Below are 25,449 nucleotides of genomic sequence, written 5' to 3'. Positions count from 1 at the left end.
TTTTTTTTTTTTTTTTTTAATGTTTATTTATTTTTGAGACAGAGAGAGCATGAACGGGGGAGGGGCAGAGAGAGAGGGAGACACAGAATCGGAAACAGGCTCCAGGCTCCGAGCCATCAGCCCAGAGCCTGACGCGGGGCTCGAACTCACGGACCGCGAGATCGTGACCTGAGCTGAAGTCGGACGCTTAACCGACTGCGCCACCCAGGCACCCCGAAAGGACATCACTTAAATGATGTTCAGAGATACCGGGGAATTACCCTCCTAGATATTACACTGGTTCCCACTGGCACCAATTGTTGCTGCCCTCAGTAGTACTCTGTTTCATCCGTCCTTTAGCCTTGGCTCTTAGGAAGGTAAAAGTGTCTCATTTCACGTCTTCAATCCGTGAGGTTGAGTATCTCTTCATATATTTGTTTTGCTTCTTTTACAAGTGCTAATGTGTATCCTTTGTCCATTTTCCTTTCGGTTGGTAATTTTTCACTGCTTTGTAAGAGTTCTTGGAAACAGGGTTCCTCTCATTTGATTTATTGTGTATTTTGTATAGAAGCTTTCAATTTTAACGTTGTGTTTTTGAATATGTCTTTCCTGGGGTGTCTTAGAAAGCTAATAACTATGCATTGCATTATATCTTCATGTTAAAAATGAGATTTCCCCTCTACTTGTGAAAGCTTGTACATACACAGTTTTCTAAATCTGAAAAACAATTGTGAAAAATTAGAAGGCAAAAGCTACCAGCCAGAGAAAGAACATCATTCTTAATATTTTGGTGTTTTCCTTTTACTTGCCTTTAGTAGAGAATGTGTATTCATGGGCCGGATGTGTGAGGGATAAAGAGAAGATTTGCATTGAGGAAAATCATGGCTCGAACAGCCAGCTGGCTTGTGGCCACTGAGATGGGGAACAGGTGCAGAGGCAGACTCAGAAGCTGGAGTCAGCTCTTGTCAACCTTCAGGTGAAGACGTGAAGATGATGGCAAGTGCGAACTTGAGGGTCAAGTGCTGGCTGGGTAGGACTTCGGGTGGCCGTGGCATTTAGGTGCTCTCTGCAGCCAAAGGGACCGGACAGGATTGTGAAGGTTGAGGCATTTCTTCAATGTGAAAATGTTCAGGATCCTGAGTAACTGCTCTCAAATAATGAATGTTCGGAACCACAGCCATTTCATGAGTCAGGGAACTGTCTCTAAGCTGTCGGGTTATAAATGCTTGAGGATACCAATCAGTCGTTGGGTGTTGGCTAGTGCCTTGAGCGGAGTAGAGATTCACCGTATAATGTTTACTGACTGATAGTTATAACTAAGATTCAAGATACCTTTCCCCTTCTTAAGGAGAAAATTTTCTTTTCAGATGTTGCGATAAAGTCACTAGTGACTCGGTTGTATTAACCCGTGAAATATGTAAATTATACATTGTCTCCTTTTGTAGCATTGGGAGAAAAAGCTAGTCCAAGTTAGGCGGATTTACGACCTTATGGGGAAATTCAAGACTGTGTCATAATCCCCAAACCTTGCCTGCATTATGTAAAGATTTTTTCCTGTGTCATCTCATCTTTGTTTCGTTCAATGTATTCCTCCCCCTCCAAGTGTCCCAGTTCCCCCCCCCCCCGTAGCTGATTTTGAACAAAACAGAGAAACTTGGGTTTTCTTCACCCCAGCATTTGTATTCTTCATTTGGTTACACATTGTTTTAAAATAAATGATAATACATTCTCAGCAATTAAAATTCTTTTTTCCTGGTTCTAAAAGAATTAGACATTGGGAAAGATAAACTATAAAACTGATCCACCTGTAAACAAATAAGCAGAGAGAGAGAGAATTAGTTGCCATTTTTTTTCTTCTAGTCCTTTGGCTTTATTTATATATGTACATGGACATTATTTATTTGGAATAGTGCTATAATATTGTTTGGAATGGTGCTTTTAAACCAGTATTTTAAGGTGAACATTTTATTGTAATACTGTTTTTAGAAAGATGACTTTTGAAGGCTGCAGAGCATGGGCAGATTCACAGTGGCTTTTAAGGGAAAAAAAAATCAAGATGATCTCAGTAAGTGGCAAGTCCTGCTAAGATTAAAACCAAAAACAAAAGCACTGAGAAGCCTTTGGAATCCTACTCTGAGGTTTAAATTTTGTGTTCATAATAAGATCTTGTTTTGAATGAAATCGGCCATCACACTTTTCTTATTCCCTTTGGTTACATTGATTTAAAATGTACCTTCTGGGGCGCCTGGGTGGCGCAGTCGGTTAAGCGTCCGACTTCAGCCAGGTCACGATCTCGCGGTCCGTGAGTTCGAGCCCCGCGTCAGGCTCTGGGCTGATGGCTCAGAGCCTGGAGCCTGTTTCTGATTCTGTGTCTCCCTCTCTCTCTGCCCCTCCCCCGTTCATGCTCTGTCTCTCTCTGTCCCAAAAATAAATAAACGTTGGAAAAAAAAATTAAAAATAAAATAAAATAAAATAAAATGTACCTTCTGTGTACTTCCTCTGCTTTCCATGGGAACATACTGATCCATTGTGACCCTTTATGGTGTTTCGTAAGATCCCGCCTTACAGATCATCCCAGTCTTCTAAGTGTAGTAAACCATACCGGACAACTTTTTTTGGTAATATGTCAGAATTGCTGGGAGCCATAAAAATGTACATTTAATCATAAGCAATGCAGAATAAAGAATTGCCATGAACTGTAAACATTATTTTCGAAATTTAAATTTGGAACAAAAGGTCCCCAAAGGATATGAGTGAGACTAGAAGCGGCGTTTCCTATTGACAGACTTCTGGTAGACCCGCCCCCCTGGTCATTCACAGGCTTCCCTCCCGTGGCCTTTCCTTGTCAGGAAGTACGTGGGGGGAAATACCAGGAAAGACTACTGTCCCTTCCACTCCCTTTGCTAACTGCGTGTTGTCCACACTGTGGAACTGAATTATCTGTCTTCACACCAACAGCTTCCTGTTCACCAAATCCAGACACCTACGTTTGCGTAGCACCCTCTTCTTCAACCTTTATGTAGCCCTTGACCCTTAACTCTCTTGGCTCCTGGCTTTCCTTTCCTCTCTGACCACTCCTTTTGTTATGTCTTCTCCACGACTCTAATTATTGCCTTATGATTTACTTTTCCCTTGCAAGTCTCATAGTTGCCTTAATGGCAGTTGGTGCTGTTGCCTTAATGGAGATTAAAACTCACAAGCTATAAAAATGTATACATGTAAATATGTCAGACTAAAAAATCGGACTATGTTATACATAGCTTTATAGCTTCTGTTTCTTAAAATTAAATTTTGATTGTATTCTCAGGTTGAAAAGTATTTTTTGAGGATGTGAACACAGGTGTCTGTAATTTGTTTTCTCTACGGTTGGTCATTTAAGGTTGTAGTTTTTAGTTTAATGAAGGTACAGTATTGCTTCACTATATCCCTGATTATTTCCCTTGGAAAGATTCCTTGGATTGGGATTATTAAATCAAGGGGATGAGTGTATTTAGTCTTCTAGATTGCCTGTAGGATCTTGAACTCCTTCTCAGCGAGATCCTCTTCTGAGGCTTTCTTCATCTTTATTTATTCTGCAGCAGATTCCTTGTTTCTAGTTTCTGTTAACTCTAGGTTACTGTGTCCACTGCTAACCACAGTGGCCTGGGAAACCACAGTCTATGCGTGTCCACCTCCCTTTAGGGATGCCCATTGCATTCATCCAACCAGCCTTCATACCTTCCTCCTCGATCCTCGTGCATGGGGAGGGCGGTGGAACCTGCAGTGTCACCCCTTATGGGGCCACTCTGAGTTTATGGGACTGTCTTCCATCAGACTTTAGAGCTGCTCGATGTGCTCGACTCAGCCCTGCTCTGATCCCTTTTGCTCTCCAGTTGTTCCACACTTTGAGTATTCTTGACTCTTGAATCTGTGATTCCCTCACTCTCAGCCCCATGACCTGGTCTTCTCCTTTGCGGGGGCCGGGGAGGGGGGTAGATACCGCAAAAAAGCAACCCTCAGAGGGAGAAATACAATAAACTGCTCTTTGCTGTTCCTCACCCCTGCCCTGTCTACAACAGCACTTGTCCTTTATTCTTCTATGGCACCTCCTTTGCCTCCCAGGGGAAACTTAACAGTATCTGGAGATGTTTTGGGTTGTCACACCCAGGAAGAGCTCTGTCTCATGGATGGAGAGCACCAGGGATGCTGCTGAACATCCTACAGTGCACAGAACAGCCCCCACAAAGAAGAATTACCCAACCCCAAGTGTAGCCCAAGTTCAAAAAACCTGCCTTTTGACATAGCCGCCGACCTTGGCCACACTCCATCAGTTAGCCAGTGTCTGCATCCTCGTCTCTCTGTGCTACAGCTGCTCTGTAGGGCAGTGGGTTTCCTTTTGGAGATAATAGATTTGATCATTTCAGGCTATCCTCGGTTAATAGTATAGTGAGAGCGGGGATAGGAACACTGGATTAGGACTGAATGTTTGGGTTGAATCTGTATTAGCCTTTATTCCTAGATTGTGGTGCCTCTGTGGTCCCTCCTCTAAACAGAGGGACTTGAACTAAACCTTCCAGCATTTCCTCCGTTGTGAACAATTCTTAATTCACTGCTAAGATGGTTGTCAGTAGATTTAATTGCATTTTAGTGGCGGTTGAGCAGAAGCTGATTTCTGTGGGTTTTGGGGAGAAAGATGTGCAGGTAGGTCCCTTGGTCAATTAGATTAACCATAAACGGAAGTGGCAAAATTGGAGTTGGAAAGGTCATTTTTTCCCCCCCTTCAGCCAGTATACGGTTTTCTGTGCATTATTCAAGGCAGAGCCTCAGTAGACCGGGAGGGCGTAAAAGTACTAAAATGAAGCGCTTGGCTGAGGGAGAATGGTTATTAGTGAGAAATCTGAGATCTGTCTGCATTTTTTATATTAATAATTTGAATTACGTGATTCTTGAACTGGTGTATGAACTTGCTAAGGCTGCCATAACAAAGTACCACAACAGATGTATTTTCTCACAGTTCAGGGGCCTGAACTTGTGAGAGCAAAGGTGTCAGTGGGTTGGTTTCTCCTGAAGGCCCTCTCCTTGGCCTGCAGGTGGCCATCACTTCCCCGTCTCTTCACGTGGTCTTCCCATTATGCACCTATGTCCATATTTTCTCTTGTAAGGACACAGGTCATACTGGACTAGAGGCCCACCCTGAAGATTTCATGGTAGCTCAGTTACTTCTTGGAAGACCCCGTCTCCAAACATAGTCACATGCTGAGGAAATAAGGGTTAGGACTTGAACATAAGAATGGGGGGGGGGGGCGGGGGGAGACACGATTCTCAACCCGTAACAGTTGGGTAACATTTGATGAGAAGTTTAGGTACCTTTTATATATGTATATATTTAAGTTTATTCATTTTGAGAGAGACAGTGGGTTGGGGAGGGGCAGGGGGGGGGGGGAGAGAGAGAGAGAGAGAGAGAGGGAGAGAATGAGAATCCCGAGCAGGCTCCACACTGTCCACGCAGAGCCTGATGTGGAGCTCGAACTCATGAATGGTGAGATTATGACCCAAACCAAAACGAAGACTTGTATACTTAATTGACTGAGCCACCCAGGCCGCCCCTTCCCCTTTTATCTTTTTTTTAAGTTTATTTTTAGTAATCTCTATGCCCAACGTGGGGCTGGGCCCCACGCCACGACTCTGAGATCAGGAGTTGCACATTCTTCTAGCTGAGCGAGCCAGGTGCCCCGGTGCCTTTTATCTTTAATGGAACAGGCAAACCGTTGAGTAACTTCTTCAGCTTGCTAAGGTGTATTTTCTTGTACTGTGGTTCTTAGGTTTTTAACCTTCCAGCCGGTGTATAAATGTGAGCCAGCTTATTAATTTTGTAATTTTAGATGTAGTCAGAGATGGAGTTGCTGCTCTTAAATGTGTTACTTGTGTGTCCTCACCTGTTGAATACTAAATGCTTAGGGTATTGCCCCTTGTCGTTTCGAGATTCCTATTAAAAATGGTTTGAACTCTCAGCCTGTGTGCGGAGAGTGCATTTGGGGATGGGGTTTCTGGCAGTAACCTGGTTCACAGGTTCCCCAGCAAGGCTTCGGTGATGCTCCTAACCACGAGAGGTCACGGTCACCGGCTCCCCTGGTGACCTGTCTCGTCCCAGCACCTCCGGGAATCCCAGCCTTAGAGCACCTGTGGGAACCTGAAAGTCTAGTTTAGAGGTTCTTGGCTGACGTGCCAGGAACGCTTCATGAGTGAGCATGCCCCCAGATTGGAGTTCATGTAAAGTTAGCTTTTTGCTACAAGTGGGGACACTTCCTGTCTCAGCCACAACTGCTGGGCTTGTAGAGTGGGTTTCCACTTGGCTTTGGGCACGAGCAAAGAGGCGGAGCTTAGTGCCAGTCGCAAGCCAAAGAAAGAGCACACCTTTTACCTGGTCTCAGGGAGTCCGGTAAGGGCGGTAAACTGTACCCCTCCGGTGGGACCCAGTGCTGAAGAAGTGCCAAGGTGAGCCCCACTGGCCCTCTCTGTGCTTTTGGTCTGTACCTCAAGGACACCGCCGCTGGTTAATCTGAAATTGGGTTTGCACACCAGACATGGTGGATTGGTTTATAGGGTGGTGCTGTCTGTCCTGTGACACCAGATCAACACCTCCTCCCCCCCGCCCCCCATCAGTTCTGTTTGGAGTTGTAGTTTGGCTCACAGTTACCTTTGCCCTGGCCTCTTGCCCCTTCAAGACTTTCAGCTTTTTGAGGGCCCAGGTGCTCTCTAGCCTGCCTGGGGTGGAGCCTCGCTCACAGGAACTGGAGAGAAGCCAAGTTTATTGTGCAGGTGAAGAGCAGACCCCTATGGCCCGTCTTCCCCAGAAAACTGGGACGCAGCTTTAAAAGAAAAAAGAAGGGGCGCCTGGGTGGCGCAGTCGGTTAAGCGTCCGACTTCAGCCAGGTCACGATCTCACGGTCCGTGAGTTCGAGCCCCGCGTCGGGCTCTGGGCTGATGGCTCAGAGCCTGGAGCCTGTTTCCGATTCTGTGTCTCCCTCTCTCTCTGCCCCTCCCCCGTTCATGCTCTGTCTCTCTCTGTCCCAAAAATAAATTAAAAACGTTGAAAAAAAAAATTTTTTTAAAGAAAAAAGAAAAACAACAGCCCAGCCCAAGTGACAGTGATTAAGAGCACCCTGGGCTCTCCGGTTATTGCCTGTCCTGTTTGGTAAACCGTCAGCCCTTCTCTCCCCCTTTGACCGTTGCCGCTTGGAGATGCGAGGCTGCAGGTAAACTAACGTTACCCGCGCTCTATGGCTGTTGAAAGGAATTACTGAGCTGGGTGGAGTTAGCTAATCCTTATGGTGGGGGTGGAGCTTGACTGCTTTTCCACCAACAAGCACTTCTTTCTAGCTGTCATCGAAGTGAATCATCAGTATAAGTAGCAAGCTCCCCGGATTCCTCCCCAGTTGTGTGAAAACTTCCTGGTGGTCCCCCAGTTCGGGCAGAGGTGTGTGTCGGCAGCTTTTCATCACGGGGAAGGAAGGAGAGGAGGCCAGGAGCCCAAGGGTCGTCGAGGTAGATTCCCGGCCGTGTGACCGCAAAGCTAGCCGAAGCAGACGCTTCCCGGCAGGACAGATGGCTTGTTTTTCATGAGCCTTGAGGACAATTATAGGTAAGAACAAAGACGCCACTGTATGTGTGTTATAGGAATGTGTAACGTCTGTTGGCACGGAGTTTGATCTTCGTGTAGGGCCGTTTTTATACCAGTGGCATTACTCTAACACAGCCCAAGATTTTCCAGGATAAATGACTTGTTTTCGGTGTTCAGGGTTAGCTGTAGTTGATCAGTTTTACCCTTGATTTGTACGGATGGAATGGTGGGCAAAGAATGAAACTCGGGGGAAAGAATTAAGATGTCAGTTCTCCTTATTTTTAACCCTTTTGCTTTCTTATCTCTGCCTTGACTAGAAAAACGTACACTTTTTACTCTCAAAACGAATGCACGACGGATGTCTTTGTTTTCTTTTTGAAAAAATAATAGAAAATGTAGACCACTCAGGTTCTGTGCATGTTCTCTGGTTCGGAAGTCCATGTTTTAGGAAGAAACAGGTGTTCTTGTTCTGTTTTGGGTCTCTTTCTGACTTAGAAATCTCACTGGAGAGGAAGGAGACCCCAGCTGTACTTGGCTTCAGATGAAATAACATCTTGGGTTGGAAACGGTTGGCTTGAGAATGATGGATGGTTTTATCTGAATTGTCGGTAGTGAGAGAAATCTTCCTCCCCCTTCTTTTTGGCTTTCATAACTTATTCTGAATGCATTAATGATGATGATTGTGACGATGGTTGGTTTGAGAACAAAAATTAAAGCCCATATTCAACTGCTTCCTGTAGGTTTTGCTGCCCTATTCCCCACCCTTACTACTCATACGTACGAATATACTTCATGATTACCACGTGATTTTTCTGTTTCTTTACTGTCTCATTTGATGGTGATTCATAAACTGTTAGCCAACTAGTCAGTGTGTATCAGTGTGCAGGCCACACCTTTCTATTAATGAGCCAGGGTACTTTCAAATAAACATTCCTCATGTTAAATGGTAAGATGGATGGAATTTTAAGACAATTCAGTAAAGATGGGTCAATGATGAGAACTGGCAAAGCCAACAGTCACATCGGGAGTTACTCTTTAATAAAATAACTTCATTTCACATCGAGAAGGCTGTGGTCCGCAGGTGTTTGAGTTAGATTTCCAATCAGACAAATGAGAACAAGCAGCCAGACTCGAAAAGGGAAATTAAAGAAACTGTGGTATTGCGCTCCCTCCTTTCAATGATCTTGGGGAGGACAAGGTGAACTTTAATTCCCAAAGGAATGTGAGTAAGCTTGTCAGATCAGGAGGGGGGTGGGAAATGCTTTATCTAATTAGGAGAAAAGGGGAATGATTTTCACAGATGTTACTTTTTTTTTTTTTTTTTTTTTGGTCTTGCCACGGAATGTTGATTGAAGACAAGATGTTTAGGACGCTGTTTTGTCAGTATGGAATATAAGAAGCAAAATGAAGGCAGGAATGGAATGATAGGAATTTGCTGCTGGAGGAGTATAAACATTTTATCGGGAAGTGGTTGGTATGGTGGGGAACCCTGTAGACTTCTTGACCACATCTTAGACATAGTTGATGAAACAGAGGCTCTTGTGGGGCATCTGGGTGACTCAGTCAGTTGAGTGTCCGACTTCAGCTCAGGTCATGATCTCGCAGTTTGTAAGTTCAAGCCCCCAGGTCAGGCTCCCTGCTGTCATCCTGTCAGCCCAGAGCTCACTTTGGATCCTCCGCCCCCCCTCACTCTGCCCCTCCCTCACTTGCGCTCTCCCCAAAATAAATAAATATTTAAAAAGACAAAAACCAGAGGCTTTTGTAATTATGGCGGTTGTGTTGGGATTGGGGGGAGGGGGGTGAGGTTGTTTCGACTGTGTCTGAACTTAATTCCGGGCAATCTCATCTGTGCTCTGTGGGGCTTGTCCAAATCAACTTTCAGGTCATTTACATGTAATTTCCTCCACCTTGGCCGAAATCTTTTCCTTCCTCGTGATTTCCCTCCTCGGGTGTTTTGGGCTAGCTAGCAATGATTTAATGTCCTAGCAATGTAGAGGATGCCCGATTCTGTATGTCAGCTCAGAGCTAGCCAGCTAATCTCACCCCTGGGATCCCAGAGACTTCTGAGGTCATTCACCTTTGGGGCGATGGCAGCAGCACACATTCTCAGGTGTTTCCAGAATATACCTTAACTATGTTCTCAGTGGCTCAGAATTCCAAAGAGAGTCACTTGGCACACCTTGACCTCCTGTAAATATTTGCGCTCCCTGTGTGCTTGGCCTGGTTTTCTCGAGAGCACAGGTGAACAGGGAGCACAGGTAGCTCCCTATGCGATCCTGCCCACCTGCCCACCAGGTCAGGCCTGGGGGAGACTGCCAGCTAGCTGCCCCCCTGAAGTCAAAGGGCGCTTTATTTCCGACTCCTGCAAAAGCCGGAGGTTCTGGATCTTTCAGAAAACTCGCCCTGCCCTGCTGTTGTTGCCAAAACTGGATCAGCCCAAATAATCGTAAGATCTTTTCAGGTAACCACGGGCTGTGTGCGCTCTCAGCTGGGACTTGTGCCTTGCTTATTCATCTCAGAGGTAGCTGCTGGGAGAAAAGTGCAAATTCCACCTCCTGAGAGGACACTTACTGTGATGAGCCCTGAGTAAGGTATAGAATTGTTGAATCATTATGTCATACACCTGAAACTAATACAATGTGTGTTAATGGTACTTGACTTTAAAAAAGTAAAATAAAATAAAAACCAGCGCCTGACGGGCATCATCCCCGAAAACAAAGGATTGATTTTCTTCTAGAGCACAGAGGCCTCCATGGACACTTTTGGAACGGCCCATGAGACCTGTGACATACCATCACACCCCAGAGACAGTTAACAGTGTCATTTCACACTAGGTGGAAACGCAGATGAGAGATCTGAGTTGGGTGGACGGAGCTTCCTAGGAGTACGTACAAAAGCGCCACTTGCAGTGACGTGGGCCGTCCTGCTCGTGTCACTGTTACTCACGGGGCCTGCTGTAGGCAAGGGATCACAGGCAGGTAAACCACCTGTGACTCAGGCCAGTGCCTGGAAACCCCGTCACGTTATTGGGGCGTTTGGGCATAGATTCTGCAGCAGAGGCCATGTGGAGTCCCGGCGTTGTGATCTCCTGGAGCACGTGCCAGTGCGGGGGTTTGAACCCTCGGCTCCATTAACAAGGTCCAGGAGTTCATTCTGGCCAAGATCTGCCATGCTAAGCGACTCCGTGAGATTTCTAGCCTCATTAAAGGGAATGGGGTGGTGGCCTCAAGGTATTTCAATGTATTCTTCTCCCTTGTTGCCCTTTTGTGTTGAGGTTTGTATCTGTGTTCATCGGCAAGCGGTGTATCTGAAAGAGGTGTGTTCTCTTTGGACACTGTCGCGTCTGGTCTGTTTGCGTGACTATTTGAACTCTTTGACATGGCCGTTTAGCACAGGTGTAACGTCTTGTTCGTTGGGTGGCGCAGTCGGTTAAGCGTCCGACTTCAGCCAGGTCACGATCTCGCGGTCCGTGAGTTCGAGCCCCGCGTCACGCTCTGGGCTGATGGCTCGGAGCCTGGAGCCTGTTTCCGATTCTGTGTCTCCCTCTCTCTCTGCGCCTCCCGCCGTTCATGCTCTGTCTCTCTCTGTCCCCAAAATAAATAAACGTTGAAAAAAAAATTAAAAAAATAAAATAAAATGGTTCCTCGTATTCTTTCAGTCTGTCAGTTACCAAATACTTACTAAGTGTCTTTGTGCTACATGCTGAGAGGTACTTCTTTTTCCGCCCTACAGTTGGCAGTTTTTGCTGCGTTAACACTTTTTCAAGGTTCATTCCCACCCCCATTATTGTTTTCACTTGATGTATTTTATAAATAGACTTTAACAGCCGTTACGCCCTGGGCTGAGTGAAGATGGCGATCAAAAACGATTAAGACTTAATTGATCTGTAAGATTAATGAGACCAGGAAAACACGTCCCCTAATCATGTTAGCTGGTTTAAAAAAAAAAAAAAATTTTCTCTTCAATTCTTTGTTCACTGTTGGGAAACCACATACGAAAGGTAGAGGAGTTTTCATCGGCGTGTGCCAGTGGAACTCTGTTCCCGAAGAGCTCAATGGCTAGAAGGGTTATGTAAAGCAGAGAGGTGTGCGTGTCAGAGAGAGGGAGAGGGAACATGATGAGGTGCGGAGGCCCTGTCACCTGCCAAGGAGCTGCAACTCCCAGATGACAGATCACTCCTTCTGCAGGGATACTGCTATTTAAATTTGATTCTTAGCATGACGTAGGATGGGGGAGTGTTGATGACAAAGCCAGCATCTCGCTTTGTCAATAACCTGTTGAGGAATGAGACCCACAGACTCAGCAGTGAGATTCCGAGCCTACAGCCCCCTCCCCTCCCTGGGCAGGAGCCTCCGGCCTCATCACCTGTCACCTGCCCCGAGCAGCAGGCCCTGGGCTAATCCTAGGTGCTACCTGCGTCATCACTGAATTGCCCTTTTGTTGTGCTTGGGCACATCTATATTTGGCTGTGCTGCTTTTTTTCTAAGGGAGGGGAGATGTGTGGGCAGAGAACAAAATGAAATGTTCCCGAATTGAGCCTGCGCCAGTTAAAAGTCTGAATGGCCTCCCGGGGTTTAGGTGAAACTTATTTACTCAACAAATACGCCCTGAGCACCTGAGGGGATGCCCTGGTTCTAGGTGCTGGGCAGGCTGCACAGCCCTGTTGCGGTCGGTCACCTGGCCCTTCCACTCCCCTTGGAGACCTACCGCCTGGTGGGGGAGACCCCAAACCAGGTGAACAGATCCTGTAATTGGAGGCAGTGTGAGTGTCTTTAAAGAAATGAAATCAGGAGGAGGGAGTGACCATTATACGGATGGGTGATCTGTTTTTCTTTTGCATGGGAGCTCCTGACGCTTTCCAGTAGGTCTGGTTTGGGTGAGTGTGGAAGCTGTGGCCAGCTCTAGGGTAGTGGTTCCTTTAAAAGTCCTTTAAGATGTCCTTTGCATGGAAAAGTATACATTATTGTGCCTAGAAGAGTAAGCAGTCATTCATCTTAGAGCAAAGTGAACAGATACTTCCTGGAAAAAGATTTCCACCCGTCAAACATATTTAAGTATCATCTGGTCTGATTGGAAATGAGGGATACCCACATCTGTGGAGTAGCCTTAAGAATGAATTATTCTCATACTAGGTGTGGCAGCCTAGGTTGCCTAGGTTGAACTTGTGGCTTGCTGTATCATTGACACGACACAGGTTTTGTCATTTGCCAAGTGGAGTTGTTAGGTGACCTCCAATAACTTTTTGTGTCGGGATTTATGATAGCAACTTAGGGAACCAAACCTTGTAAGCTGTCACCGTTTGCAAACTTGAGGCCAAATACTGAGAGGGAAGAGGAATGTGACCACGTGCAGAGCAGGGCACTTGCCAAGCGTGGTCCATACTTCCGAAGTTCATAAGCCAGCATCGTGGAGCATGAGGCAACACGTCCCGAGTTGCTCCGGTTTCCGGGCTGTGTGAGTTCCTGTGCTGTGCTTGGAGGGGAAGCCCTGGGGACCTCCTGCGGTCTGCACGCTGATGAGGACGACAGCAGCTGACCAAGAGCTAAGGGCAGGGGGTGTGGAAGCCTGGCCACTGACGGATGTTAGCTGCTAGAGACCGTGGCATCTAATGATTTCCAGTTGCAAGTGGCAGAACTGGAAGGCGGCCGGCTGTGCCCTCCTGCTGAGCTCACGCCCTTCATTGCGTTGCTGTGTTACCCTATCTTTGTCAAGTGTACAACTGTTCGATTTCTGTGAGGGTCTGCCCCGCCAGCTCCAGTTAACGATTTGTCATTTCCTTCAAGTGGCCGTTCAATCAAAATCACCTTTTCCGAAAGGCCCCAGCATCAGTCCTTTCTCTGAGGTGTGTTATCTTCTGCCACATTCTTCTTTGCTATTATTTTATTTCATTTCATTTCATTTCATTTCATTTCATTTCATTTCATTTCATTTCACTTTACCTTACTTTATTTTATTTATTTTTTAATTTACTTATTTTATTATTGTATTTTTTATTAAAAAAATTTTTAATGTTTTTATTTATTTTTGAGACAGAGACCGAGCATGAGCAGGGGAGGGGCAGAGAGAGGGGGAGACACGGAATCCGAAGCAGGCTCCAGGCTCTGAGCTGTCAGCACAGAGCCCCACATGGGGCTCGAACTCACAGACCACGAGATCATGACCTGAGCCGAAGTCAGACGCTTAACCGACTGAGCCACCCAGGCGCCCCTATTATGTTTTTTATTGTATTTACCAACTATCTCCACCTGCCTGAGTGTAAATTCCACAGAGGGAGGGAACTCTAAGTGTTTATTCCCTGGGGTCTCTGAGGTGCCTAGACCAGTGCCAGAGATATGGTCGGTGTTCAGTGAAAATTGGTTGAATGAAGGAATGGGGAGGGTCTGTGAAAGGAGCCTCTCCATGGGCTTTTCCCAGTCCTGACTTTGGTCTGTTAGAGGCTGTGGTTTCTTCTGAGCTGTTGATACTTTGAAGTGAGTTGTCTGTAGGTCACCTTGCCCCACCTTCCTGCATTAACGTAACGGGGTTCGCTGGGTGGCTCTCATTCCTTCAAGAGAGAGTCTAATGGGAGACTTTCTTACATGCTTTTTGCTAAGGGTCGTAGTTGAGCCTCCCAGCTTCTGTTGCACAGAGAGGTATATCCACAGAGGAATAGCTCTGTGACGCTCCGCACAGCTCCTCACTGATGAAGCAAATGTTTTTACCCATTGAGGGTGTTTCCTATCTAATTGCCACTCTGGTTTTCATTGTTCAGCGTGCTGCAGTGTTCCTGTGTGGCTTTGCTTCGCCTTAATCCTTTATTAATTACCTCTTGTTCAAACTCCCTAAGAGCAGATTATCCTTCACTTTCGGCTTCTCCATTACCAGTGAATTTTGTTTTCAGTCATGACTTAAGAAAAATAACCAAGGAATTGCAAATGAGGCTGTTTTGCCTCCATCCAGTTTATTCCTATTTTAGCAGTCTTTGACTTTAGAATGCTAGAGATAGCTGTTGCTCAGCCTGTGAGCTTTTCATGTTCCACGATATGGTCATGGATATCTTCCAGGATCTGCCTACCAGATAGCTTGAGATTTATCCTAAGTACCTCATATGCCTAACCTGCTCTTGAGCCATCATGATACCCTATGAAGCCATTACTTACTGCAGACCTATGTGTAACTGGAATGTTCTGTACACAAGTGACCAAGACATGGATGGCTCGTTAGAAAGGATTTTCCAGACCAGTAGCAAAAACGGACATGTAAGTAAATGATTGCTATACTGATTGACTTCTCCTGACAGGAGTGGGGTTTGGGGTTAGGCAGTGTTCTCAGAGACAGTTGAGCTGACCTTTAAGGTTGAATAAGGGTCACGTGCAGGCAAGGTGGGCGCGGGGCATTTCTAGCAGAGGGGAAAACATGGTATGTTTGGAGAACTAAAAATCGTCCCCCTTGGCCAAGTGTGTAAGGCACATGGGTGATGGCATCGCACAGGCAGGCACCAGAGCCAGGCAGACCGTGCATTCTCCGGACTTCGCCTTGTAGGTTACAAAGAACGGATTCAGGCTGGGTGATTGCTACGAGTTGGACTTGGGTGGTGGAGTTAATATTTGGCTGCATTAACAAGATGAGGCGAGGAGGTTGGGGCTTGCAGTGAATTTCATCCTGGAGGTGTTTTTAATCACTGAGCTTGGATGGCCAGAAGATTTCTTCATTTGTTTGCCTACTGCTCAAGCCTTAGGTCCTCAAAAATTATGGACTACAGAATACAGAGCATAAATCTAATTAGTGGCTAATAATTGGTATTTGGCTAGAATACATAGTTATCCCCACATAGTCCGTTTCTCAAATTTAGATTGCATGTGTCTGGCTAGGGTTTTGTGTTCACTTACACGGAGTCATGCTGTTATCTTTACGTTAATTGCCAAGGTTTCCAACTGCTTTTTTCAATATAGTTCCTGAATATTATTCCTGCAGAATGGGGAAGTCATATGTGTGTTCACCTTGCTAGGGGTAACCTCGCATACTTTGTCCCCTAGTGACTCAGTGAAGGGACAGATCGGGTCTTGTTTTGTGGCAACACCTGCTACATCCACAAGTGGCATATACTGGATTTTATTTTCGTGTGATTGCTGTTTCGTGGTATCTCAGTCCACATCAGCTGCATAAAAATTTGAGGTTAATTGCAATGAATGTTTTCTCAACACGTGCCTTTTGTAAGGGCAGTTTGGTGTGTGAATATTCTCATCTATATGGAGTCTTACACATCTTCATTTCTTTTTTTAATTTTTTTTTTTTAATTAAATCTGTGCTGAGCTGTCAGCACAGAGCCTGATGCAGGGCTCGAACTCACGAACCATGTGATCGTGACCTGAGCCAAAGTCGGAAACCCAACCGACCGAGCCACCCAGGCACCCCAGTACACATCTCTGTTTCAAAAAGCAAACCTTTTTAGGATTGGGTAAAAATCAGCGACACACTACAAAGGCATGAAAAATGACACAATTGGAATAAAAACTTATAATGGCATGTGGGGAACTAGTGACACATTTCTTAATACCTCCCTTTCCAGTTGATAAGTAATTGTCAGCAATCTAATCAAGGTTTCTGGAGTTAACTCTGTTTGTTGTTTCTCCCTAACTTAGTCCTCAAACATTGGTATTTCTGTGTCCTCTTAGATTTCAATATTTAAGTTTTTCTTACAAGTGTGTGTTGATGCCGTAAGTTAGTTGTTAAACGTTTTTATGTTTAGTTCATCAAAAGTCGCTCATGATGTTCGTGTTTGCTATCGGTTAACACGATTGCTGAAATGAGGTTGACTGAAACTTTTTCCCCTCCATTTTGTTGTTTCTTTGAATGTGTTTGAGCCTCTAACTGAGGGCACTCTAGGGAATGACCTCGTGGCTCCCCACATTGTGAAAAAGGGAAGAAAGTAAAGAAAAGGAGATTTACATGGAAACTACATTCTGTATGTAGTTGATCATTATCAAGTATGAGACAAACTGAGAAATCTGTTTTGGCAACTCAGGCAAGACCGTGTTTGCAAATGTGTGACCCTGGGACGAAGTGAGCCTCTCAATAACGAGGGGGTAGGCAGTCAAGCAACCAAGAAATATTTACTGAGGGATTTGTTCTGTGGGATGTCAGGTGGAAAATGCAGACAAGCCTAAAATGTAGGTAGTGGTCTTAAGCGAGAAGTGCAAATAGTGTAAGAGAATTAAGGTGCACTTGAGAAAGGACAAACAATACAGGAAGGCCACGTATTTCAGTGGCGAAGGTCTAAACAGGCACGATTGCAGGAATGTAGAGCATGGAGAGGCTGGTTGGTCTAGGGTGGTTTGTTCTGGGAAGAGGAGGGAGAGGCAGTGCTGACTACCTGGGTTTCCCTTGGAGGGGAGAACGCATGGTCACCCATAAGTGAGCGTGCTCCAAGGGTAAGGGGGCTAAAAACTTTGAAGATAGTAGATCGGCCTGTTTAGGGAATCAAACAGGTATGGATGGTGGGGACAAGTGGTTTCATTAGATTCTGCACGTATACTGCCTGATAGAAATTCTTAAGCATAAAGTAAAACAAGGATCCGATGTCCTATCTGAGCGTAATAGAGGTCCGGCTACTACAGTTCTCATGGGAGAGGTGCGCTTTGTTCCATGTGCTCTCCCCCCCATGATTATTTAACCCTACTTCAGGGTCCCAGGGACAAGGGGAAACATCTATATGACAAAGTCATCTAGTGGTACAAACCGTAACGCTCAAACACACACCTCTGTGACATATGGTGGTGTAGGTAGGACCAATACCTATTAACAGTTCTAGAACATACCCTAGGCTCTCTTTAGAAGTCCTTCGATATCCAGTCTCCTCTGACACAGTGACTTAAGGGAGGATTTTAAGATGTCTGAACACTGGGAAGGCGTCGTTTCTTCTATAAACTCCCTTTCTTCTTGACAACACATGGGCCCAGGAGGTCCAAGTGTGAGTATCGGCTATATATTTATTGCATAACCGGGGGACTAAACCGTGTGCTTTGTGACACTCCTCTCTCTTGCTAGCATTGGGGGGCGTGAGGCATTATCATCATCTGGCCCTCTTTCTATTGATACTTGTTTTTCTTCCTGTGATAATACCATGAAGCATCATTGTTTTGCCTCTCTTTTCAAACTCTTTGAAAGGCCATGTGGTGATACAGTGCAGAACTCAGCATAATGGACAGGCCAAATGTCTAGTGGTTTGTTTACATGCGTACTAGCCTTGGAGAGAAAACTTTTTAAAAATAACTTTGCAGATTATTATTATTTAAGGGTTGAGGGCATACTTTTGTTTCCTTGGATTGCAGGATTTCACCGGCAGCTGTGTTTTGGTGAGCAGTCTGAACGTGATTGGCAGGCTGGCATTAAAGTCCACGTATTTTTGGGGCGCCTGGGTGGCTCAGTCAGTTGAGCGGCCGACTTCGGCTCAGGTCATGATCTCACGGTTCGTGAGTTCGAGCCCCGCGTCGGGCTCTGTGCTGACAGCTCGGAGCCTGGAGCTGCTTCGGATTCTGTGTCTCCCACTTTCTCTGTCCCTCCCCTGCTTGTACTCTGTCTCTTTCCCTCAAAAATAAATAAACCATTAAAAAAAAATTTTTTTAAGGGCATGTATTTTAAATGTTCTACAACTTGGTACAGGCCCATAATCTTTTTTATTTTTAAATTTTTAAAAATTATTTTTGTGTGAGAGATTGAGAGAGTGCAAGTGGAGGAAGACAGAGAGAGAGGGAGACACTGAATCAGAAGCAGGCAGCACAGAGCCCGACCCAGGGCTCGAACTCAGAGCAGTGAGATCATGACCTGAGCCGAAGTCGGATGCTCAACTGACAGAGCCGCCCAGGCGCCCCAGGCCCGTAATCTCTTACCTGCAATTCCAAAATCCAAAAAGCCCTGGCAACTTGGAACATTTTTGTAAGTTTGTAGGAAACTCACTTGATGACAACACCGGACCTGAGCAGATTTGAGTGTTTCTGGTGTTTATGTAGAACACTCGATAGAACTATTCATACATACTGCACACATCTAACATTTGATTGTGGGGCTTGCCCCAAGCCCCTCCTGGGAACGTTAGGTCAGAATTCAAATAGAGTCATCTTTCTAAAACGAGAAAGGAGTGAGCGTCCTAGAACACATTCGGCTCCAAGTGTTGTTGATAAAGACCGGCTTTAAGGGAGTGGTGACTTCCTAGGGCTGTAATAAAGAACCACAGACTGGGTGGCTTAAAACCTAGACATGCATTGTCTCACAGTCCTGGAGGCTGCAAGCCAGAAATCCGGGTGTCAGCAGAGCCGTGCTCCCTCTGAGGGCTCTGGGGGAACCTCTTTCCGTGCCTCCTCTCCGTTCTGGAGTTGGCTGGTGATCTTCAGTATGTCTCAGCCTGTAGCTGTGTCCCTCTGTCCCTGTGTGTCTTCACATCGTCTTCCTACGTGCACATCTGTGCAAATTTTCTCTTACTAGGACTCCATCCTGTTGGATTAGGATCCACCCTGATGACCTCATATTAACTGGATTACTTCTATAAAGGCCCTTTTTAATTTTTTCATTTTATTCCTTTTTTGAGAGAGACAGAGCACGAGCAGGGGAGGGGCAGAGAGGGAGGGAGACACAGAATCCGAAGCAGGCTCCAGGCTCTGAGCTGTCAGCACAGAGCCCGATGCGGGGCTCAAACTCACAAACTCACAAACCGCAAGATCATGACCTGAGTTGAAGTCGGACGCTTAACCAATGGAGCCAGCCAGGTGCCCCAAGACCCTATTTCATAATAAGGTCGCATTCTCAGATACTGGGATACTTCAACTCACCTGTCTTTTGTCGTGGGGGTGGTGGGGGGCACGATTTAGCCTATAACCCAGGGAATGGTTCAAGATGACCTACTCCCTTCTTTCTGTGTTCAGGTGTGTGCCAAGTTCAAGACCTCAGCCTCAGGGCTTTCCTGGTGCTCCCCATCCCTGGCAGCTATGTCACTGAAGGGGCACCACTCTTGGGGCTGCTTGTTGAGACTTCAGAAGCTGCCACGTCTCCTGCTAACCTCAAGGGAGGGAGGAACCCCTTTTCTCAGAGAGTCTTGCGTGCGAGAAGAAAGACAGATTCTTGTAGCGAGAGCTGCACTTAGGGTTAGCTCCTGAGGTACGACCGGGACTGCGGTCACTCCCACCCTGAGAAGTCTACACTCTTACTAAGCAGGTTAAAGGAAAGATCATGCAGAAAGTGCTGGGCACAGAGTAAATGCTCGGGGGTAGAGAGGTTAGTGTTTCCGTGCCTAGGACCCATTGTGCAGAATACACAGCTGGCTTCGGGTCCCCCTTCTCCCCACACGCTTCCCTGTTTGCCCGAGGCTTGCTCTCAGCAGACCCGTGGTTTACCGGTCCACACGGCACCTCCCTCTGCCCGACCTTTGTTCCTGAGACCATGGTGGTCTCGGCCGTGACCATCTCTGTGGCGGCCAGAGGGGTGCTGAACACCTGTCTCCGTGTGTCCCCTTCAGTCCCAGTGTCCCGAAGCGTGCGGTGACCATGACAGCAGAGGCGTACCCCAGCTGTGCTGTGGGAGCCAACGCTCTTCCGAGTTCATTAAAAGTATCCTTTCCTCTGTTTAGTTAATAAAGGCCGAGCTCCCTGAGTAGTTCTCTACTTGAGAATTGGCTGTCTTTCCCAGGTTGGCACGGCTCAGTGTTGATTCTGCTTTGGCTTTGAGTTCCAAGTTCCTCTGTTGGACCAGCGGTGTTCCTTCACGAACACAAAGACACAGGTGGGAGTAACCAAGGAGTTGACCTCAGTGTTCCTGAAGAGCGATGACTGCTCCTACACTGCTCCCACACTGGGTCTGCTCCCACACTGGCTGATTTCAGTGCCGTTCCGTGTCTGTGCACCTGTGTTTTAAGGCTACTAGATACATTTGGGGGTAAAGGGAACTAATGTATTAAAAAAAAGAGAATGTATCTTTAGTCTTCATTTGAAGTTTGAGTTGGATTGATTTTTCTTTCGAACCATGAGAGAAGTAGATGAGCGGGTGTCCGCATCCTACCTGCCTCATGTAAGACCAGAGAGGCTGACCGAAGCATCACCCCTCAGATTCCCCTGCCTTATTTCCTTTAGAACAGAATGCCTGACAGGCTTGTGTTATTCCAGGGTACTTGTAACTGTTTTCTCATTAGACAATGGTGTGTTTTTAAACAGGCAAGAACCCACTCACCTTTGCTCTAAAATAAACAAAAAGCAGTACCGGCTGGTTAATGAAAATGACAGGTAGGCCTTGTAGATTGCCCTTCCTACACCCCAGTAAACAAGGGTGTCAAAGACCTTGGCATCCAGTAGAGGTGAGGCTGTACCCTCTTCCCACCCTCTAGGGGTGATTGGATAGTGGGAAGGGAAAAACTGAGTTGAATGGACCCATTGTGCTGCTGGATCCTGGAGAAACAAAGAGGAAAGGTGGAGTCTCCGTGGTTCCCAAAGTGTGGTGCCCAGATGAGCAAATTGTTAGAGATGCAGAGTATCGTCCTGTTCTGCCTTGGGTCAGAATTGGAAACTCAGGGACGGGGGCCCACCAGCCTGTGTTTTTGTCAGCCCTCCAGGTGATTCTGATGGCCGCCATGACTTGAGAAGCTCTGCTCTAGGAATTTCTAATCCCCAGGTCAGAGCCAGTGTGGTGATGCTGTGTGCTAGAGAACAGACCCATCTGCCTTTGAGGCTTCTTCATGGTGCACGTACGGCGGACAGGGCACGTGTACGTATTCTCAGTTGCTCTGGTTAATATTTACGGAGGGCAGACACCATCAGAGTATAGGGACTGCCAAGTGAGAGCAAGATCGAAGTAGGTACCTGGACAAAGGTGAAGTGTAGACGGGGGGGGGGGGGGGGAGGTGTGGCAACGGGGAGCCAACTTGTGACAGGATGGGCAGCACACGTGGGGAATGTCAGAAGGTTTCCTTGATAAATCTCCCCAACTTCCCAATTTTTTTGTCGGAGCGGTATCCTCTGTGCCACAAGGGCTCTTATGTGGTGACGTGGTGCCCCACATAGATTGCCTTCTCTGGCCTGGATGGTTGATAGATGGAGCGAATTTCTATTTCTACTAGACTATAAAAGGTGCTTAAATCCTAAGAGTCGGACTGTACGGTTTTCAAAGAACTTCTTTGGGGATGATTTAGCATTTAGGCCCACAATCACTGAGGATCCAAAGGACTTGTAAGATTGAAGCCTATTTTCAGCCAGCTCAGGATTCTGTCAGCGGGAGCCTGGAGGAAGGTACTGGGGAGAGGATATGGCTCTCCACTCTGTTGCTACGTGGGAGAGCCTGGTGGATTGCACTCTTTCTTGATAGCCATTTATGCACCTGTTATTAACATGTTTGCCCCGCCCAGAGAGTTTCTGCCTGAACTTGGAATTCCTGTCTATTTTTCTTCTTTGGAGTTCTTGAAGCTCATTACCCTTTGTGCAAAACAAAGGTATATTTATTTACATAAACATTTAGAGTTGATAACACTTTGGCAGGCAGGAATGAATTCTATGGAGCGTGTGGTCAGTGAATACACAAGCATAGTAGAGATAAATTGGTCTTTGAAAAGTATGGCTTTGGGGTTATGCTGATTACTCAGTTAAATACATAGAATAGCTACTTAAATCTTTAAGATCGGTGAAGACTGATAATGACAGAATTTCACTGGTAAATTTGAAAGTGTGTTTTTATAGCGAGGCTATACTATCACATGGGTTTATTACGCATGGACATTCTCCTGGGTTTTTTTAAATGAATTAAATGCCACAGATAATTTAATGATAAAGACCATATACTCTCTTAAATAACAGTAGTAGGGCTTTTTGCGTGTGCGCATGCGTTTTTAAAAATGGGTGCTCAGGTAAAAAAAAGTGTTTTCCAGATAGAATTTTTGTTCATGGAACCATATCTGAGACGGTGGGCTGGGGGCAGGGGAGGGGAGGAATGGGGAGATGATTCATTACATAGTTTTGTATTCAGCCAGAGCATCTAAGGAGTATTTAAAGTTTATACAAAGTGAACCCGAGTTACGTATTTTTAGTGTGCGTACTCTATGGTTACAGTTACCCCGGATCCTCAAAATTAGGGCCCCTCTATGTTTGGGTTATTGTCTACTGTTTTATGCTGGGCTAGTCCTGGAGAGGTTACAAACGTGACTAGTTATAAAGGTTGAAGACAATGATTAAAAATACCTCTGAACTGTCATGGCCACTTGAAATTATGAAATTACGTAATTGTAATTATGTTTGATATAATGGTCTTGTTTGGCTGAAGATTTTCATAATGTCATTGCTTATCAAGAGACAACATCGGAGCGCCTGGGTGGCTCAGTTGGTTGAGCGTCTGACTCTTGATTTCGGCTCAGGTCATGATCTTGCGGTTCATGGAGTTGAGCCACATGTCGGGCTCCATGCTGTCTGGGAGCCTGCTTGTGATTCTCTCCATCCCTCTCTGCCCCTCCCCTGCTCCCTGTCTCTCTTTCTCTCTCTCTCTCAAAATAAATAAACATAAAAAAAAAAAAAGAAGAAAGACAATAGTGTACTACTTGAGGACCGTCAGAGGAGTTTTCATTTTGTTGGTCCATTTCTAGTCTGAGAAGTGCAGATCTTTTGATCTCTAGATGGCTTATTGTGGGATATTCACTTACATTAGGCGGTAAGCCCCCTCAACTTTCCAAACACTCTTAGGTTGCGGAATGCTCCCTGCGTGTGAGTAGGTGCCTGTGCCCCCACATTCCTGAATTACTTTTTCAGAAGGTAGATTCTTGTGCGAAGTCTTATCTCATCAGTTGGGAAAATGGGTAATGTTTCTCAAAAGCACATTTGAATTGCTCCCTCCCTTAGATGTGCATGGGGGCTAACAGTTGAGGCCTTGGCAGAGTGGATTTTAAGACCCTCCTAAAGAGATAATACAAAGGTGCTGTGACCTAGTCATTACACATTGCTTCACTGGCGTGGGCCCCACAGGAAGACGCGTGCTGGTACAATGACGATGAAGCAGACTTCGCCAACAGGACACTGAGCATAGGTACTATGGGAATTAAGATAGTCCCTTTTACTCCACTTACTGTGTTCCAGACCTTTCTTTCAATGCCCTTTGAGACGTCTTTACTCTGTTGCTTAAAACGGAAGGTGGCTGTTAAATCAGGGATTGAGGCAAAAGCTGCAAATGCCTCTATACCTACTTTATCGGCACACACATGATATTTTTAACTTGAATTTTCTAGTTGCTGCCATTTGGGACCATTTCTGGAGCGGGGGTGGGGGTGGTGGGATGGCGGTAGCCACTCTGGGACTGGCTGTGACCTCCAGTCTTGGCATCCCAACTGAACAGTAACATAGCTCTGCTATTTGGACTTTATGGAGAAATGAGAGGAAGGAAAAAAAATCCCTCATGGTCTCATGGTCTCCTTAATATAGTAATAAACACTATTTTATAGTTTGGTATATTTATAATGCAGTAGTTATATTTGCGTTTATAGTTGTGATGATACACAATTTTAACTTTATTTTTAGACAAAGCACAGGCAACTAAATCAAGTTCATTAATACCTACTTAATGGCTCCATAGCATTTCATATGTACATATATATATGTTAGGAGATCTTCTCTTCATTCATGAAATGGGGTCACTAACATCCTCCTTGCCAGGACTGTTTCAGGGATTAGAGATGGTGTATACATAAGACACAAAATACAATGCCATTCATCCAGGAAGTACTTGATAAATGATACTGGAAGTTATTACCTCTGTTCATAAGATATTCCCTGCATTTCTGATTGTCTTAGAATAATCATAAAAACTTACAGCTTCTTTGAGTTCTTTTTTTTTTTTTTTTTAATGTTTGTTTGTTTTTGAGAGAGAGACAGTGCGAGCCAGGGAGGGTCAGAGAGAGAGACAGACAGACAGACAGACAGGCACAGAATCCGAAACAGACTCCAGGCTCTGAGCTGTCAGCACAGAGCCTGATGTGGGGCTCGAACCCACAAACCATGAGATCATGACCTGAGCTGAAGTCGGACACCCAACCACCTGAGCCACCCAGGGGCCCCACTTCTTTGAGTTCTTAATATGCACGGCCAACTTCATAAAGGCAGCATTTGCAGTATGTGCCTTCCTTCTTGTCTGACTTTGTTTTCTGTGGAGGGGAGGGGTAGACTACCTCTCTGAGGGCCCCATCTCCTCTGTGACTCTTTGTCTCTGTTCCCCTGCCCCCCATTTCTTTGACCTCCTCCATTGCATAGTCCTTTGCATATGGTGGACACTCAGTGACTATTTGAGGAATTAAATCATTTACTAGACAGGTTCTGAAAAGGAAGCTGTTTTTGGTGTCCCTCCTTTATGGCTTTGTGAGCTGCTCTCCACTCTGTTAAAGCTTTACTAGAAGGAAGTGTTTTCTTAACCTTTGATAGTTGCCTGTATGTGGGGAAAATACATAATAGAGTATGCTGGAGACAAAGGCTACTGTATGAAAATTTACAATTTATAGGTGAAACTTTTTTTCTGGTGACTACATGCAGTGAACAATAGTTCTACTCTTAGAACGTAAGAAAACATTGGTTTTAAATAGTTGGTTTTGTGTTTTTTTTAAACAAACTCATTGAAATGTTTTCAGGAGCTGTCCCATGTCTACAGAGATGTCAACAAATTATGTATATATGTGTTAGAGGTAGACAGCTGGCCCTGCAGTTACACCCCCCGACCCTTCTAGGCTTCCAGGATTCTCGGGGACCCCAATCTGAGCCCCCCCCCCACGACTGGTTGTAGATGGCATGGGACCAAGAGTCAGTCCCGACTAGCAATTTCAAGGCTTAGGAGATGGGAAAGGTGGTAGGATAGGGTGAAGTCCCTCATCGCTCCCAACCACAAAATCA

At 45.7% G+C, this 25,449-nt stretch overlaps 1 protein-coding gene across 13 annotated transcripts in view; it reads left to right on the top strand.

The window, feature by feature from the left end:
* Positions 1–25,449, top strand: part of NEDD4L (NEDD4 like E3 ubiquitin protein ligase) — a 344,201-nt gene that overhangs the window by 152,443 nt on the left and 166,309 nt on the right. The window contains exon 1 of one of the 13 annotated variants that reach the window (XM_040478699.1): positions 7,354–7,600. The exons of the other annotated variants lie outside the window; for them this stretch is intronic. Within the exon in view, the coding sequence (XP_040334633.1) occupies positions 7,578–7,600 (23 nt within the window). The 5' untranslated portion in view covers positions 7,354–7,577. Of the gene's footprint in view, positions 1–7,353; positions 7,601–25,449 lie in introns of those variants that run through there. 13 annotated transcript variants of the gene reach the window in all.

The sequence above is a fragment of the Herpailurus yagouaroundi genome, unplaced genomic scaffold (assembly GCF_014898765.1).
Source record: "Herpailurus yagouaroundi ecotype Mexico unplaced genomic scaffold, PumYag 142, whole genome shotgun sequence".
Taxonomy (NCBI): domain Eukaryota; kingdom Metazoa; phylum Chordata; class Mammalia; order Carnivora; family Felidae; genus Herpailurus; species Herpailurus yagouaroundi.
This window is presented reverse-complemented; position numbering and strand designations above follow the sequence as displayed.